The sequence below is a fragment of the Macaca nemestrina genome, chromosome 2, assembly GCF_043159975.1.
Source record: "Macaca nemestrina isolate mMacNem1 chromosome 2, mMacNem.hap1, whole genome shotgun sequence".
In the NCBI taxonomy this organism is placed as follows: Eukaryota; Metazoa; Chordata; class Mammalia; order Primates; family Cercopithecidae; genus Macaca; species Macaca nemestrina.
Genome location: NC_092126.1, coordinates 148573403 through 148591163, shown reverse-complemented (window position 1 = coordinate 148591163; position 17761 = coordinate 148573403). Strand labels below are relative to the sequence as shown.

Genomic DNA, 17761 nt, shown 5'->3' with positions numbered 1-17761 from the left:
TCCCAAAGTGCTAGGATTACAGGCTTGAGCCACCGCGCCCGGCCTGACCCTATTTTTTTTTTTTTTTTGAGACGGAGTCTTGCTCTGTCACCCAGGCTGGAGTGCAGTGGCCGGATCTCAGCTCACTGCAAGCTCCGCCTCCCGGGTTTACGCCATTCTCCTGCCTCAGCCTCCCAAGTAGCTGGGACTACAGGCGCCCGCCACCTCGCCCGGCTATTTTTTTGTATTTTTTAGTAGAGACGGGGTTTCACTGTGTTAGCCGGGATCGTCTCTCGATCTCCTGACTTCGTGATCTGCCCATCTCGGCCTCCCAAAGTGCTGGGATTACAGGCTTGAGCCACCGCGCCCGGCCTCACCCTATCTTCTTAACTCCAAATTGGGAATCACCATTCAGCTGGCAGCAAGACAAAATGTCAACTGCAGCTGTCCTGACTACTCTGGGACATAGGTTCACGGCACCTTCTTGACAGCAGCCATCTCTGCGTGCCACACCCCTCATCCCCACCTTGACTTGTCCTTCCCTACCTGACTTCCACTTCCGGCTTGTTGTGTCGTTCCACAACCTGGGAGGAGAAGTTCTCCAGGCAGAGGGCAGCCTGCAATGTGGCCCGCACGGCACTCAGGTAGGGGCGGAGAGTGGCAGTCTATAGGAAATAACACAAAGGGAAGGGAAGATCAAAATCTGTCATGCCAAACCCACTGATCCCCTATTCCAGCTCCCATGAAGCCAGGTAGCACTGAGGGTGCAAGGCTCTTAAGTCGCCACTGTGAACAGAACAAACTAGGCCTTCGAGACGCCTTCCAAGGTGCAGAGTCATGGTTTTCAACAGGAGGCAATTTTGCCTCCCAAGGTACATTTGGCAATGTCGAGATATTTCATTTCTTTCTTTTTTAACCTGGGGTCACACCAGAGGAATGCTGAGACATTTTCAACTGTCATGACTTGGCGGGGAGGCGAACTGCAGGCACTGAGTGGACAGATATCCAATAAACATACTACAATGCACTACAAAGAATTATTGAGTCTCAAATATCAAAAGTACTGAGGTTGAGAAAGTGATCTAGAGACATACCAGTGAATGCATGATTGTCTTCAATCTATTAGGCCAACAAATGTATATACCGTTTGCCAGGCACTGAGCTAACTGGGAATTCAAAGATGATTAACACTGTCTCTACCCTCAAACAGCTCAACTGGATAGCAGATATACAGAAAATAACTATGATATAAAGATAAAATGTTGAAATATTTAGATTTACAAGTAATCTATATTTGCAGAAGAAACTGGTTTTGAAAGTGAAATGGGATTAGGAGGATTTTATAATGAGAAAAAGTAGAGTAAGGACATTCTTTTTTTTTTTTTTGAGACAGACTCTTGCTCTGTCACCCAGGCTGGACTGCAGTGGCACGATCTCGGCTCACTGCAAGCTCTGCCTCCTGGGTTCATGCCATTCTCCTGCCTCAGCCTCCCAAGTAGCTGGGACTACAGGCGCCCGCCACCACGGCTGGCTAATTTTTGTATTTTTAGTAGAGACAGGGTTTCACATGTTAGCCAGGGTGGTCCTGATCTCCTGACCTTGTGATCCACCAGCCTCAGCCTCCCAAAGTGCTGGGATTACAGGTATGAGCCCCACACTCGGCTAGAATAAGGACATTCTTAGTAGAGGGATTAGCTTCTAGATGTACTGGTCAGTCCTTATATCAGCCAAATTCTTTCCCACCTCAGGGCTTTACACATGCTTGACCATCTATTTGTAGGCTTTTTTCCTCTTTCTTTGCCTAGGTCATCCTCCAGATCTCAGCTTAATTAAGGAAAGCCTCTTAGGCCTTCACTTCCGCCTACAAAGCATTTATTACAATTTACAATAAAATGTCTTTCATATCTTTTTAATTTTTATTTATTTATTTTGAGACAGAGTCTCGCTTCTGTTGCCCAGCCTGGAGTGCAGTGGCGCGATCTCTGCTCACTGCAATCTCCGCCTCCTGGGTTGAAGCCTTTCTCCTGCCTCAGCCTTGCGAGTAGCTGGGATTACAGGTGCACACCACCATGCCCGGCTAATTTTTGTATTTTTAGTAGAGATGGGGTTTCACCATGTTAGCCATGGTTGTCTTCAAATCCTGACCTCAGGCAGTCCGCCCACTTCAGCCTCCCAAAGTGTTGGGATTACAGGCGTGAGCCAATGTGCCTGGCCTTTATTTTATTTTATTTTTGAGACAGAGTCTCACTCTGTTGCCCAGGCTGGAGTGCAGTGGTACAATCTTGGCTCACTGCAACCTCCACCTCCCGGGTTCAAGTGATTTACCTGCCTCAGTCACACAAACAGCTGAGATTACAAGTGTGCAGCACCGTGCCTGGCTAACTTTTGTATTTTTAGTAGAGACGGGGTTTTGCCATGTTGCCCAGGCTGGTTTCAATCTCGTGACCTCAAGTGATCCGCCCATCTCGGCCTCCTAAAATGCTGGGATTACAGGCGTGAACCACTGCACCTGGCCTCCTTCATGCCTTTGTAAAGTGATTTCTCCTTTATTAGGCTGTAAACCTCGTGGTCAACAGACCATATTTATTTTACTCACAGCTATATAGCCTCCAACCTAGCTCAGTACGTAACATGTAGAGTGTCTTACTCATTTCCTGTAGAATAAATGAGCAAAAGAAATAATTAAGGTTAGAGTAACACAAAAGGACAGCAAGAGTTTCAGAGTAGTAATGAGTACAATGTTTCTGTATATGAGAAGCATTTTAGATTCACTAAATGAGGCTGCAGTGGTAGACTGAGGTCAGATCATGGGGAATCTTGAATGCCAGACCAAGTTTAGCTTTTCTCTTAAGGGGGTAAGGAACTACTGGGGCTTTCTGAGGAGGAAGTTCATGACTGCAGCTGCATGGTAGCTCTGTGAAGAATGATTTGGAGAGGGAAGTGAGACATACAGCAGACTGTGTCACCAGCAAAGAGTATCACAAGTGTTGGACTGACATTAGATGGAGTGGATAATGGAACTGAAAAACAACTTCCCAGGGGCTTATGCCTGTAATCCCAGCACTTTGGGAGGCCGAGGTGGGTGGATCACCTGAGGTCAGCAGTTCAAGACCAGCTTGGCTAACATGGCAAAACCCTGTCTCTACTAAAAATACAAAAAAATTAGCCACGACGGGTGCCTGTAATCTCAGCTACTTGGGAGGCTGAGGCAGGAGAACTGCTTGAACCCAGGAGACTGAGGTTGCAGTGAGCCGAGATCTGGCCACTGCACTCCAGCCTGGGCGACAGGGAGAGACTGTGTCTTTAAAAAAAAAAAGAAAAAACAACTTCCAACGAACTGTGGTCCAGTCATTCAATTAAATACTACTTAGCAATAAAAAAGAGTAACTATTGATACACACAACATGGTTGACTCTCACATGTACTATGGTAAGAAGGTACACTTAAAAGCCTGCATACTAAAGCATTCCATTTACATGACAATCTGAAAAAGGCAAAACTATAGGGGTTAAAAAAATCAGTGGTTGTCGGGGGTGGGAAGGAGGAAAGGTGTGATTACAAAAGGGCTCGAGGGAATTTTTTGGGGTGATGGAAATATTCTGTATTTTGGTTGTAGTAGTGGTTACATAACTTGACTTTTTTTTTTTTTTAAGACACAGGATCTTGCTGTATTGTCCAGGCTACAGTGCAGTGGCTATTCACAGGCGTGATCACAGGGTACTACAGCCTCGAACTTCTGGGCTCAAGTGATCCTCCTGCCTAAGCCTCCTGAGCGGATGGTACTACAGGTGCATGCCACCATACCCAGCAAGTTTTTGTCAACACTTTTTTTTTTTTGAGATGGAGTCTCGCTCTGTCGCTGGAGCGACAGGCTGGAGTGCAGTGGCACGATCTCGGCTCACCGCAAGCTCTGCCTCCTGGGTTCACGCCGTTCTCCTGCCCCTGCCTCTGCCTCCCAAGAAGGTGGGACTACAGGCGTCCACCACCACCCTCCCGGCTAATTTTCTGCATTTTTAGTAGAGAAGGGGTTTCACCGTGTTAGCCAGGATGGTCTGGATGGCCTGACCTCGTGATCCGCCCACCTCGACCTCCCAAAGTGCTGGGATTACAAGCGCGAGCCACCGCACCCGGCCTTTGGCAATAGTTATAGACACTAAACCTAAAAAAGGTGACTGGCTCCGTGACGCCTGTCCTTTCATGAATAAAACAGACGTAGTCTCATACAATACCTCAAAAAACTTAAATTTTTAAAAATCAAGACGCATGTGCTCCATTAGAAAAAAAAAAATCCAGATTTCTAGCAGGGATACGAGTTCACAAAGTTTGCCAGGATAGTGAACTCAGGAGGAAGAGCAAATTTAGAATGGAAGATGAGTTTTGAACTAGAGGTGTAATTTCAAGGTCTCTTCAAGATACCCAGGCAAACCTTGAAAGAGAGCTGAGAAGCCAGATTAGGAGTCATCAGAGTGAAGAAAGTCATCGAAGCCAGCAGACTAGATCGGTATCACCAGGGAAGGTGTGACGATGAGGGAGGTGGTCATCCAAAGTCACAACTCCCAAGAATACCCACATGTATGAAAAAGGGAGGACTTTCAGGAAGGGAGGGATGAGCAGTATCACAGCTAACAAACACTAGGGCTGACACAGTTCAGTTCTGACCAGGAGGGGCCTGAATGGAAGCAACACGAGAGATCCTCCAGTGGGGTGGAAGCAGGGCTGGAGGTACCAACAGTGGGATAAGGAAGTGTGGCCGCCTGCCTTAAGCAACTGTAGGGTCAGGAAGGCAGAAGACAAAGGGCGTATTTAGTGAAGCTCTACTGTGGATAGGCAGATGGACCCGCTACATGCCTCAGCAGCCCTTCGACGGGCTAAGAGGCCGACTACGTACCCTCGAAACGCTCCAAAGAGCCTAGGAAGCCCCACTTCCAGCTTCCTCCAGGGCTCAGTAAAAGCCCCTACCTGCTTGGAAAGCTGATCACGAGGCCGCAAGGCCCGCTTCAAACCAGGGAGTACCCCTACTCGCCCCTTCCTCACCTCGGGCCCCCGCCCTCTTTCTCCCACCCTCATGGTGTCCCCACAACCCCCCGGCATCCCTCAGCCCCGCGCCCCTGCGGCAAAGCCACATCTCCCACCGACCCACTGCCCTGAGGCTGAACAGCTGGGGGTCCCTGGCCGGGGGCCCGACTCTCTCACCATCGCGGGCGCTGGCTGGGCCGGAAAGCGGAAGTACGGAAGTGGCCAGCCCCGCGATGCCTGCCCTTTCGCGAGAAGCGCAGCCTCTGTCTCCGCCCGGACTTCCGGATGGTACCATCTATGCTCTGAGCGGGATAGGGAGCCCTTGCGAACGCTTGGCCCTTCCGGAAGTTTTCCACCTAGGGCTGTCTCGGTATCTTTAAACTCTTGCACTCGAGTCACTACTTAAGCTTCTCCAGGAATGGGAGCAGTTCCCCTTTGTGCCTTCGGCCTTCTTGTTACCTTTGCCACAGCCTCCCCCCAGGTACGCAATGGTACAGCCCAGCTTCAGATTGGGCACCAAATTAGGACAAGCTGAAGCGGAGGAGCCCTTCGTTTCTTCCGGTTCTGTGCCCCCATCCTTTCTCTCGCCCCTCCTACCCGCAGCTCCTGGGGCTCAGCGGCGCTAACTGCAACGCCGAGATCTCCGCCGCCAAGCCCCGCCTCCCGCCTCCCGCCCCGGGCTATGCCCTGGGGCGCGCCTGAGGCCAACCACCCGCACCCCACCTCTAGCGGGCTTGCTCGAGGCCCACTTTCTCCCCACCCCCGGCAAACTTCAGTAGGCTCGCCCTCGCTGACTCCCCGCCCCCGCGTCAACTGCAAGGGGCCCGCCCATAGCCAGTTCCGGGGCGGTTGCTCCCATCGACCGGAACTCCCCGCCCCCTCCCGCGGCCCTGGGGCCGTAGGAGGCCGCAGTGAGGAGGTAGAGGGGGCGGGGGTCGCGCTAGGGTGTCCCTAGAGAACGAGGACTCTGAAGGCGGGACATTTGGGCGACCCCCGGGCGGGGCCAGCCATTAAATAGTCCCATTTCTGTGCCAGACACTGAACTGGGCTCTTGACGGGCATCATCTCTTAATCCTCAGAACATCCCAGGGAGGTAGGTACCGTTGTTATCCCCATTTTTCAGATTCAGACTTTTAATGGGGAAACAGACCGAGACTTCTTTTGTTCCCATTTTACAGATGGAAAAACTGAGACTCAAAAAGGTTAAACAACATGTTCAGGGGCACATAAGTAGAGAATGGTAAAGCCTGGACTTGAACCCGGGTCTGTCTGGCTTACCAGCCCACGTTCTAAACCACTATTAGTGACTAGAGAAGGGAGAAAGGTGGAGTAGGATAAGAAAAGAGGCCAAGAGTCCCAGAGAACATGGTAAGAATGGGGTGCTTGGAACTCAAAGTCTTAGCAGAACCCAAGAGAAATAGAAGGGAAGGAAAGAGCATCAGAAAGGCAAGGCAATGCATAGTAATATAGCATGGTGATTAGGGGTGCAGACTCAATATAGCGGGGTTCAAATTGCATCTTGGAAGCATAGGCACATACCCACCCTTACAGAGTCTCAGTTTCTTTCTCTGTAAAGAGATCACAACGGTCCTTGTTCATGGTGCTGAGTGAGAAATTAAGTGAGATAAGCTGATAAAGTGCTTTGCGCCTAGCTTGGTACACAGTTAAGTGCCCTGTGAGTAGGAACTGTGCCATCAATTTTGTCAGTAAGGGACTGAAGCCTGGCTTGCTTGAGACTGTCCCTGGAGGTAAGAAGCCCTTGGGCTTTTCTCAAACCCCTTTGTCTCCCATCAATGGCCCTGTCCTCTCCAGCCCCACAGGATCCCCATATCCTGGGCCATGAGTGAGTTGAAAGACTGCCCCTTGCAGTTCCATGACTTCAAGTCTGTGGATCACCTGAAGGTCTGTCCCCGCTACACGGCAGTGCTGGCGCGATCCGAGGATGATGGCATCGGCATCGAGGAGCTGGACACCCTGCAGCTGGAGCTTGAGACCCTGCTGTCTTCTGCCAGCCGGCGCCTGCGTGTGCTTGAGGCCGAAACCCAGGTGATACCCCAGAGAGGGGCCATCACCAGAGATGGACTGCAACAAGTTATGGGATGGGTCATTGAGTTAGCTCCATATGCTGAAACCTGGGAAACAGGGGTTTGTGGGGAGAGGGAGAGAGACCCAAACTGGGTTTGCATGACACAAAAAATACACAAGAATATGCATGATCCTCTTAAATTGCAAGATTTCTAATTCGGTACACTTTTATTGGCATCCCCCCACCCATCCCCCATTATGTTCTGGGTTCTACGCTAGTCATTAGAGAAAGGTAATTAGGACAGTTTTGACTGTCAAGGAGCTTGCCAACTAGGAAAGGGAGAAAGTCAGGTGCATACCAGGTGATGTGATGTTGTGGTTAGGAGTCCTAGGGAACTGGAATGGGGAGACCTGGATTTGAATCCTGGCATAAGCACTTGCTAGCATTGCTGTTTCCTAGCTATATGACTTTGAGAAAGTTTTCTCATATCTCCGAGTATCAGTTTCCCTATCTGCAAAGTGGGGTGAATAATAGGACCTACCTTAGTGCTTTTGTGAGGATTAAAAGAGAATTTTTGCAAAAACTCAACCCAGTGCCAGACACTAAGTAAGCACTTCAGGTGTTATTTATTTACTACTCTGATTACTTTATTCACTGCATAAAGATGCCTTCAGCCTTGTGTGCCAGGCGCTATGCTGTATGCTGCAAAATAGAGATAGTTAAGGTATGCTTTCTGGTCTTCAGTAGCTTATGGTCTAGTTGAAGAAACAAGGTGCGATGGTCATTCCAGTGTGACCAAACAGCATGATTGGGTGCACGGTGGAGGTGTGAAGTGCCAGAGACTTGTAGAGGAAGGAGGTGCCAACTGGACCTAAAAGGATGAATGGAATTAACTTGTCCCTGGGAATCCATGGAAGCTCCTTGAGGAAGGTTATGACTCAAGTTGTATTTTAGCATCTAAGAACCTGGGTAACTGATTCAGAGAAGGCATCTCAGTGGTGGTGACATTGAAGTGAAGGTTTGCTGGGAGGACTCTTCTGTTAAACAATATGTGACTGGCATGGGTGATAAAGAAGTGAATCAAAAGCACAGATGAACAAGTGAATGAGATGATGAGAAGTATATGAATAAAGTCGTAAGAGGCCAGGCACAGAAAATGAGCTGAATTTTGAAGGATGAGTAAGAGTTTACTAGGTAAAAAGAGGATGGGGAAAGACCCAGGAGACTCCTTAGATTCTAGATCCTAATTTATTCACTAGAGGAAAGAAATATTCTTTGTTTTCCCTTCTCCCCCTCAGTGACAGTTTCTGTACATTTCAGATCCTCACCGACTGGCAGGATAAAAAAGGTGACCGACGATTCCTGAAGCTGGGTCGAGACCATGAACTTGGAGCTCCCCCGAAACATGGAAAGCCCAAGAAGCAGAAACTGGAAGGGAAGGCGGGACATGGGCCGGGCCCTGGCCCAGGACGGCCCAAATCCAAAAACCTTCAGCCCAAGATCCAGGAATATGAATTCACTGATGACCCTATCGACGTGCCACGGATCCCCAAAAATGATGCCCCCAACAGGTTCTGGGCTAGAGAACATAGAAGGGGGCCTCAAGGTTCTGGTGGTGGAGGCGCTGGTGGGGCAGGGGTACCCACTGAGGATCTGCTTCTCCCTGCAGGTTCTGGGCTTCAGTGGAGCCCTACTGTGCTGACATCACCAGCGAGGAGGTCCGCACACTTGAGGAGCTACTGAAGCCCCCAGAAGATGAGGCTGAGCATTACAAGGTAGAAACTCTGGGCCTTGATAGACATGATGCAGAACAAGAGAGTTCAGAGGTGGCTGAGAATTAAAGCTACCAAAGCCATGCATCATCTTCCTTCCCCCATCCTGCGCAGCCTCCTATCTGCTCCATCAATGTATCCAGACACCCAGGTCCAAACTCAGCTTTCTTTGTGCGCTGCCTCCCCTCTACCTGAGCCAGATGTCACCATGCCCTCAAGCTTAAGTGAAGTGTGCCCGTGTTCCTTTATCTCTGTCCCTTTGCTTTGGTCCAAGCCTTCATCAGCTTCTATACAAACAGCCCCTTAACTCTGTTCCTGCTTTGAGGCCTCTGGAGGAACCCTTCTTCTTTCTTTAAGATGTAAAGCTTGGGCCAGGTGCAGTGGCTCATGCCTGCAATCCTAGCACTTTGGGAGGCCAGGGCAGGCAGATGGCCTGAGCTCAGAAATTCGAGACCAGCCTGGGCAACATGGTGAAACCCTATCTCTACTAAAATACAAAAAATTAGCCAGGCATGGCGGTGTGCACCTGTTGTCCCAGCTACTTGGGAGGCTGAGTCAGGAGACTTTCTTGGACCTGGGAGGCAGAACTTGCAGTGAACTGAGATCACGCCACTGCACTCCAGCCTAGGCAACAGAGCAAGACTCTGTCTTTTAAAAAAAAAAAAAAAAAAAAAAAAAAAGAAAGCTCACACCTGTAATCCCAATACTTTGGGAGGCTGTGGCAGGCAGATCACCTGAGGTCAAGAGTTCAAGACCAGCCTGACTTGGCCGGGCGCGGTGGCTCACGCCTGTAATCCCAGCACTTTGGGAGGCCGAGGCGGGCGGATCACGAGGTCAGGAGATCGAGACCATCCTGGCTAACATGGTGAAACCCCGTCTCTACTAAAAATGCAAAAAATTAGCCGGGCGAGGCGGCGGGCGCCTGTAGTCCCAGCTACTCGGGAGGCTGAGGCAGGAGAATGGCGTGAACCCGGGAGGCGGAGCTTGCAGTGAGCCGAGATCGCGCCATTGCACTCCAGCCTGGGCAACTAAGCGAGACTCTGTCTCAAAAAAAAAAAAAAAAAAGACCAGCCTGACCAACATGGTGAAACGCTGTGTCTACTAAAAATACAAAAATTAGCCAGGCATGGTGGCGTGCATCTAGAATCCCAGCTACTCAGGAGACTGAACCAGGAAAACCGCCTGAATCGGGGAGTCATAGGTTGCAATGAACCAAGATCGTGCCACTATTCCAGCCTGGGTGACAGAACGAGATTCCATCTCAAAAAAAAAAAAAAAAAGAAGAAGATACGAAACTGTATGTTTTAATGATGAAAATAAATAAAACATGCTCCATTAAAGAATATTTAGAAAATACAGAAAAATGTTGAGGGAGAATACTCCCATAGGTCAGCTGTCATCATATGTGCTCATGACATGGCACTGCATCTAGGCCTCTCTTTATCCCGTTATCTACAGGATCAAGTCCATGCATCCCAGTCCTTGGTGGCACAGCTCCAGTGCCTCTCTCCATTTTCCTCGGCCATACCCCTCTTCATTGCTGTGTTGACCAGTCCCACCAAGTACCTTGCCCTCATTCCAATACACCACAGCCTCCTTGCTGGTCTCTGGGCCCCTCTGGCAAGCTCTTCTCTCCCTCTTCTCTCCCTGATAGACTTGACTCACCCTCCAAGGCCCTGATCTCATGTTACCTCCACCAAAGCACCCTTTCAGATTCCCCAGCAGAAAGTTAGTCTCTCCTTTGTGCTGCCACAACACTTTGATCTGTCTCTTTCACTTCACTTACCTGACTTTTTAAAAATTTATTTGAAAAAGAGTTCATACAGACAGCAGTTAATTCAAGCAATATAAAAGGTAATTCCCTGTCACCCGTGACCTGAAGGCTCCTAATTCTCTCGAGAGACAATTGATGTGACCTGAGACAATCCGTGTATGTAGAGTATTCTGCACCTTCTATCTTGGGAATTGTTTCAGATTGGCTTTTGTGTGTGTGTCTTAGTCCTTTTCGGACCTGTCTCCTTTACTAGAGTGTGAAGTAGAGGTATCTTCTTTATACTTTCTTACCTATACCTGACACTGGGCTTGGCCTTGGACTAGGGACTTGAGAGAGAGATAAGACAGATAAATGAATGAATGAATGAATGAAGCATGGCTGGCCAGTGCTTACCCACTCAGGGTTGGGTGCCATCTTTTCCACAGATCCCACCCCTGGGGAAGCACTACTCCCAGCGTTGGGCCCAGGAGGACCTGCTGGAGGAGCAGAAGGATGGGGCCCGGGCAGCAGCCGTGGCTGACAAGAAGAAAGGCCTCATGGGGCCACTGACTGAACTGGACACTAAAGGTAGGCCTCTCACCTCCCTGCCAACCCCAGGTCAGGACTTGAGTTCCAGAACTTCAGCCCACCTGCCCTCCTTTCCTGTGCCCACTTAGATGTGGATGCCCTGCTGAAGAAGTCTGAGGCCCAGCATGAACAGCCGGAAGATGGATGCCCCTTTGGTGCCCTGACGCAGCGCCTCCTGCAGGCCCTGGTGGAGGTGAGCACCCTAACCCAAAACAGGAACCACATTTACTTTGTGTTTTAATGTGTTATATTTATTTTTTATTGGAATATATCATACATTTATTAGGTTGGTACAAAAATAATTAGGTTGCTGCAAAAGTAAAAACCTGGACTAACACATAGCAAAAGATTGGGAATAATACATAACTTTTGCACCAACCTAATAGAAAAGTGCACAGATCATAAATGTACAGTTTTCACAAATGAGCTTGTATTAGCAGCCTGGAGATTACAAAATGAAGCATTACTATATCCTAGAAGCCCCTCTCATGCCCCTGTTTTTCTCCAACTTCCCCCAAAGATAGCCTCTACTCCACAATTAACTTTTGCTAAGCATCTGTTGGAGGGGCTTTATACACATCCTCCCACTGGAGGCCAGGACAGTGGTTAACCCTGTGTTACAGATGAGAAGATTAGAGGCTCAGAAAAGGGAACTGTTCACTTGAGGTCTCTCACAGCAGGATTCAAACCCCTACTTCGGGGTCCCTGTCTTTATACCTGCTGGTTGACCTTAGACACACCCTCATACTCTTTCACCTCATTGAGACTCAGTTTTCTTTTCTGGCTCAAACACAATAGTTTCTCTCATGTAACAGTCTGGGTACGTGTTCCAGGTTATCTAAGGTAGGGGAAGGGGCATATCATCAAACAGGAATCCCAGCTGATGGTGGCCTTGCAGTCTGCACAGGGTCACTCTGGGCATAATTGTCACTCCAGTCCCACAGAATAAGAGCAAGGAGGAGTGTGTGAAGGAAACTTTTTGGGCCATGCCTAGCTGTGGCTCTTATTTCTTCTGATCGCTTTCCCCTGGAGAGAATCTGTCACATGACCATACCTGCCTGCAAGGGAGCCTGGGAAATGTAGTGCAGCTGGAGAGGCATTGCCTAGCTGCCATGGAGGAAAGGAGAGTGGCGTTCGGACAGCTAGCACCTCTGCCACAGCAGGCCTAGCACAGTGCCTGGTGCGTTGCAGGCACTTCACAAACCTTGGCTGTTCATTACCATCATTGAGTGTTAATCATTTCTCTTCTGTGTTCCTTTTGTTCCTTTTTCTTCATATCAGTACAAAAATGGATTTCTAGAATGATCAAAGCAATTTGGGATCAGTATGGGAAGGCTTCCCAGAGTAGGTGGGATGGGAAAGATAAAAGGATATTTCTGGTGTTTGAAGACTGTCAGTGTAGGTCAGAAAGGAGCAGGAAAGTGGAACAGCTCTTTTTCCTTCCACCCATTTCTGTGGTCTTCTAGGAAAATATTATTTCCCCTATGGAGGATTCTCCTATTCCTGACATGTCTGGGAAAGAATCAGGGGCTGACGGGGCAAGCACCTCCCCTCGCAATCAGAATAAGCCCTTCAGGTGAGTGGTGTCCTATCCACAACCCACAGTCTGGCGCCCACTTCTGTTGGCTTCTCTCCATCTCAACCTGGGGAGTTCCTCATCAATAAGAGGCTGGGGACAGTTAGGTGAAGCCCAATAGCAGTCTCAAGTGTGAGTGCTGGCCCAATGTGTCTGCATGCACAGACTGAGTGCAGGGTTGTTCAGCACAGAACTGTTCATACCATAAATAAACCAAATGTCCTGCTGAAGGGGAGTGGTTGGCTAAATTGGCATAACTCCATATGATGAAATAACTTGCAACTATTAATCATATAGCTGCAAGTATAGAGAAATATAGGTAAATGACATGAAAAGATGTAAATTATAGAGTGCCAAGTGGGGAAAATGTTAATTGTAGGCCAGTACAGATACATATTTTTATAATCTTATTTTTACTTAAAATGTATTTCTTTTTCTTTTTTTTTTTTTTGAGACAGAGTCTCACTCTTGTCGTTTAGGTTGGAGTGCAATGGCGCAATCTTGGCTCACTGCAACCTCCGCCTCCCAGATTCAAGCAATTCTCCTGCCTCAGCTTCCAAGTAGCTGGGATTACAGGCGCCTGCCACCATGCCAGGCTAATTTTTGTATTTTTAGTAGAGACGGGGTTTCACCATGTTGGCCAAGCTGGTCTTGAACTCCTGACCTCAGGTGATCCTCCCACCTCGGCCTTCCAAAGTGCTGGGATTACAGGCATGAGCCACCATGCCTGGCCTACTTAAAATATATTTAAATACATGCACATAGGGGAAAAAACCTGGACTAATATGTAGTAAAAGATTGGGAATAATATATAACAAAATCTGGAATATATATAATAACATATAATAAAATAATAATGATTCTCTCTGGGTTGTTGGCATTACAGGTTTTTCCATATTTTTTGGATAGTGGATACATATGTTGCTTGTATTTAAAAACCAGACCAGATGTGTCTGTCCTTCCCTTTGTATCTGGATAGATACAGAGGGGGTGCCCAAAGGGAAAGGCAGGTTTTCACTGAGCTTGGGAAGCCCTGGGAACCTCCAAGGTGGGCCCTCCTCCAAGCTGGCTCTTGAGTCTGACAGGGGCCTGCCTCCCCCTGCAGTGTGCCGCATACTAAGTCCCTGGAGAGCCGCATCAAGGAGGAGCTAATTGCCCAGGGCCTTTTGGAGTCTGAGGACCGCCCAGCAGAGGACTCTGAGGATGAGGTCCTTGCTGAGCTGCGCAAACGGCAGGCGGAGCTGAAGGCACTTAGTGCCCACAACCGCACCAAGAAGCACGACCTGCTGAGGTGAGTGTGAGCAGGATGCACAGTCCCGCGGGTGGCCTTGGAGGCTGTGGCCACAGCTGGTCACCTTCCAGGGGTTTTACAACAGGCTTTCCAAGCCTGGCTGGTCTCTAAATCACCTGGAGAGCCTCGAAACAGCAGTGGCCAGTCCACCGGGTATGTGTCAAACAAATTCTAATTCCACAGAGTGGGGCTCAGGCACCTGTGACTGATTGATCGATTGATTTGATTTGATTTGGTTTGATTTTTTAATTGTGATAGAGGCATAATGTAAAATGTATCCCCATGGGAGGCTGAGGCAGGAGAAACGCTTGAACCTGGGAGGCAGAGGTTGCAGTGAGCCAAGACTGAACCATTGCACTCCAGCCTGGGCAACAAAAGTGAAACTGCGTCTCAAAAAAAAAGAAAAGAAAAAAAAATTTACCCTTCTTAACCATTTTTAAGTGTGCAGTTTAGTAGTGTTACCCATATGCACATTGTTGTGTGATTTATTTTTTGCCTTTTCATGCTGCTTTTCTTTTTATCCTCAAAGTTTTTTTATTAAAAATTTCATACATGCAGAAAATCTGAATCATACAATAAACATCAGCATATTCTCCACCTAGACTAATTAACTATTAACATTTTGTTAGAGATCTGTGATTTTTATTTGCTTATCACAAGAAATTGACCAGTGTTTTAGGACATGTTCTTTTGGGAATCCATCACAGTGCCTACCATTCATTTGATGTCAACTCCCATCCATCTTGTTCTGCATTGATCACAACAAAGGTATAGGTGACATCTGGAGGAAGACTGTGGAATAGCTACCCTTTAGTTAAAGAGATAGGGAAGCAACCCAAACAAGTCTCTGCTTCTCACAGGCAAGTGCTGTGTCTTAACTTCATAGAGCCCTGACAGGACAGGACATATACATTCATTTGGCCTTTTTTATTGTTGTTGAGACAGTGTCTCACTCTGTTGCCCAGGCAGTGGGTGCAGTGGCACGATCTCGGCTCACTGCAACCTCCGCCTCCCAGGTTCAGGCAATTCTCCTGCCTCAGCCTCCTGAGTAGCTGGGATTACAGGCATGTTCCACCACCATGCCCAGCTAATCATTTGGCCATTCTTATTGTCTCTTAGACATTGTGCTAGGGACCAGCAAGAGAGGCACAGCAAGAGACTTGCAGATTACTAGCAGATGATCAGTAAAGACGAGTGCCATTAAAAGGAGAGGTAGTTGCTGACAAGCTGCCAGGATATTTAAGGATAAGGGTGACTAATGTATGCTGCGTGCCTACTGTGTGTCAGGGGCTTTATGTACACTCTCAAGTGCCTTGACAACAACCCAGGAGGGAAGTGCTGTTTTCCTTGTTTACCAGATGAGGAAATAAAGGCCCAGCGAAGCGAAGTGCTCTGCTGAAGGTCACACACTCAATAAACAGCCAAGCTGAGACTTGAGCCCATGGCTGAATCAAAGCCTCTTTCTGTAATAGTTCATGTTTTCTCTGAAAGGTGAGAAGAAAACACAGATGGAAGGGGCACTGAGGGAAGGAGAGGGAGAGAGGAAGAGAGAGAAAAGCAGGCATGTGCGGTTACGGAAGTAATGGGCCTTAGCTGGGCCTGGTGGCTCATGCCTATAATCCCAGCACTTTGGGAAGCTGAGGTGGGAGGCTTGTTTGAACTTAGGAGTTTGAGACTAGCCTGGGCAATGTAGTGAGACCCCCATCTCTACTAAAAATTTAGAATCAGCCAGGCATGGTGGCACATGCCTATAGTGCTACTCAGGAGGCTGACGTGGGAGGATCACTTGATCCTGGGAGGTGGAGGCTGCAGTGAGCTTGATCAGGCCACTGTACTCCAGCCAGGGTGACAGAGTGAGACCTGTCTCCAAAAAAAAAAAAAAAAAAAAAAAAAGAAGTAATGGGCAATGAAGAAATGGCTTGCAGCTCTCAGGAAACCAGAGCACAGCCCTTACCCTGCTGCAGAGCAGCTGCAAGGCCTTAAGCACTCCCTGACCTGAGCAGCAGCTTCCTCTTCTGGAAAACGGGCAGGCTGGACTCAATCACTAAGTGACTTTCCAGCTCCACTATCAATGAAATGTATAAATCAGATTCCTATTCAGAGAGATTGATTTGGTGTTTCACCCACCTCCTGTCAGCCTCAGGCTGCCTAGACCTTAGGGGGCTCTGGAATGTAGATGCTGAAGTAAGCAGGCCTTCTGCTGGCACTGGAACACCTGTTAAAGAACAGTATTTAAAAATAAGAGTTTAGCCCCAGCCTGTTCCAGATCTCCCACTTACTCACTGTGGGATCCTGGGATCATCTTTGAGCCTCATTTTCCTCACGGGTAACATAGGAATAATAGTACATACTTTGCAGGGTTTTTAGGATTAACTGAAAAGAGAGTGGGTGCGTGTGTGTGTGTGTGTGTGTGTGTATTTTTTTTTTTTTTTTAAGAGACAGGGTCTTGCTCTGTTGAGGAGGCTGGTCTCAAACTCCTGACCTCAAGCGATCTTCCTGCCTCCACCTCCCAAAGCGCTGGGATTACAGGCACGAGCTACTTCACCCAGCCTACTGTATATATTTTTAAGACCTTTTTTTTTTTTAAAGACACAGTCATGCTGTGTTGCCCAGACTGGAGTGCAGTGGCATGATCATAGCTCACTGTAACCTTGAACGCCTGGCCTCAAGCAATCCTCAGCCCCTTTGGAGTTGGGACTACAGGTGTGTACCACCACACCCAGCTAATTTTTTAGATTTTTTGTAAAGACAGTCTCACTATGTTCCTCAGACTGGTCTTGAACCCCTGGGCTCAAGTGATCCCCCTGCCTTGGGCTCCCAAAGTGCTGGGACTGCAGATGTGAACCACCATGTGCAGCCAAGACTTTATTCTTTTAGAGCAGTTTTAAGTTCACAACAAAATTGAGAGAAAGGTACAGAGAATTCCCGTATACCCCCGTCCCCACATGTGCACAGCCTCCCCCATGATCAACATGAGTTAGTATTTTTTTCAGGAGCTTAAAATAGTGCCATATAAGTGCAGGTCAGTAACTGCTTTTTGGTCACGACTGTATGACACAATCCACAAGCATGCCAGCCTGGGCTGGTGGGTAGGCTCAGTCTTGAAGAGGAAGGGGCCGCTCTCTGGAGGTGGGCTGACCATGGCACCTGGCTGGCTGGTCCCCACAGGCTGGCAAAGGAGGAGGTGAGCCGGCAGGAGCTGAGGCAGCGGGTGCGCATGGCTGACAACGAGGTCATGGACGCCTTTCGCAAGATCATGGCTGCCCGGCAGAAGAAGCGGACTCCCACCAAGAAAGAAAAGGACCAGGCCTGGAAGACTCTGAAGGAGCGCGAGAGCATCCTGAAGCTGCTGGATGGGTAGCCCTCACCCCTGCCTCAGGCTGATTATCTGGCCTCAGGGAGGGGAAGGGAGGCCCACTTCCTCCTTTGGGCACAGGAAGCATTGGCCTGTGGCTGTCCCTCAAATGGCGACAGTCTCTAGAGGACCGTGGCCCTTCCCCTGAGGTCTTTTGGCCTAGCTCTGTACAGCCAGGACACAGGAAGCCCTGCTGGGCTGGCCTGAGGCCTAGTCTCTGCTTGGTCCCCAAGATGGGGTTGGAGGGGACTTCGTTTCCTGGTCTTCCTCTTCCCCCTTTACCATCCCCCACTCCCTAACCCCCTGCCCCTGTTTCCCCTTCAAGGACTTCTCCCTTGTGGTTTTGTAAAGTGCAAACTTAAGAATAAAGTGACTGCTGTGGTTTTTCAAAAAAAGCATCCAGTC

At 48.7% G+C, this 17761-nt stretch overlaps 3 protein-coding genes across 9 annotated transcripts in view; 1 reads left to right on the top strand and 2 right to left on the bottom strand.

Annotated features, from left to right (window-relative positions):
* The window catches only part of LOC105477669 (actin related protein 2/3 complex subunit 4), a 16974-nt gene extending 11186 nt beyond the window's left edge, over positions 1–5788 (bottom strand). Inside the window, exons 1-2 of one of the 4 annotated variants that reach the window (XM_071092171.1) lie at positions 5745–5788; positions 526–644 (exon numbers count right to left, since the gene is read on the bottom strand). Coding sequence is in view for 3 of the 4 variants with exons in the window: in XM_071092169.1 (XP_070948270.1) it covers positions 526–644; positions 5123–5290 (287 nt within the window). In the remaining variant the exon portion in view is untranslated. Of the gene's footprint in view, positions 1–525; positions 645–5115; positions 5385–5744 lie in introns of those variants that run through there. The other 3 variants (XM_071092169.1, XM_071092173.1, XM_071092170.1) reach the window with 3 other exon arrangements.
* On the top strand, positions 5745–17761 carry LOC105477671 (transcriptional adaptor 3). The gene is made up of 9 exons (XM_011734286.2): positions 5745–6088; positions 6808–7041; positions 8342–8592; positions 8691–8796; positions 10993–11134; positions 11224–11327; positions 12601–12710; positions 13816–14001; positions 17170–17761. The coding sequence occupies exons 2-9, from the start codon at positions 6835–6837 to the stop codon at positions 17360–17362; spliced, it is 1299 nt and encodes a 432-aa protein (XP_011732588.1). The 5' UTR covers positions 5745–6088; positions 6808–6834; the 3' UTR covers positions 17363–17761.
* Positions 11349–17761, bottom strand: part of LOC105477673 (8-oxoguanine DNA glycosylase) — a 39082-nt gene continuing 32669 nt past the window's right edge. Inside the window, exons 6-7 of one of the 4 annotated variants that reach the window (XM_071092165.1) lie at positions 16129–16216; positions 11349–12430 (exon numbers count right to left, since the gene is read on the bottom strand). In XM_071092165.1, coding sequence (XP_070948266.1) covers positions 12412–12430; positions 16129–16216 — 107 coding nt within the window. In that variant the 3' untranslated portion in view covers positions 11349–12411. Of the gene's footprint in view, positions 12431–15886; positions 16217–17761 lie in introns of those variants that run through there. The other 3 variants (XM_011734294.3, XM_011734295.3, XM_071092166.1) reach the window with 3 other exon arrangements.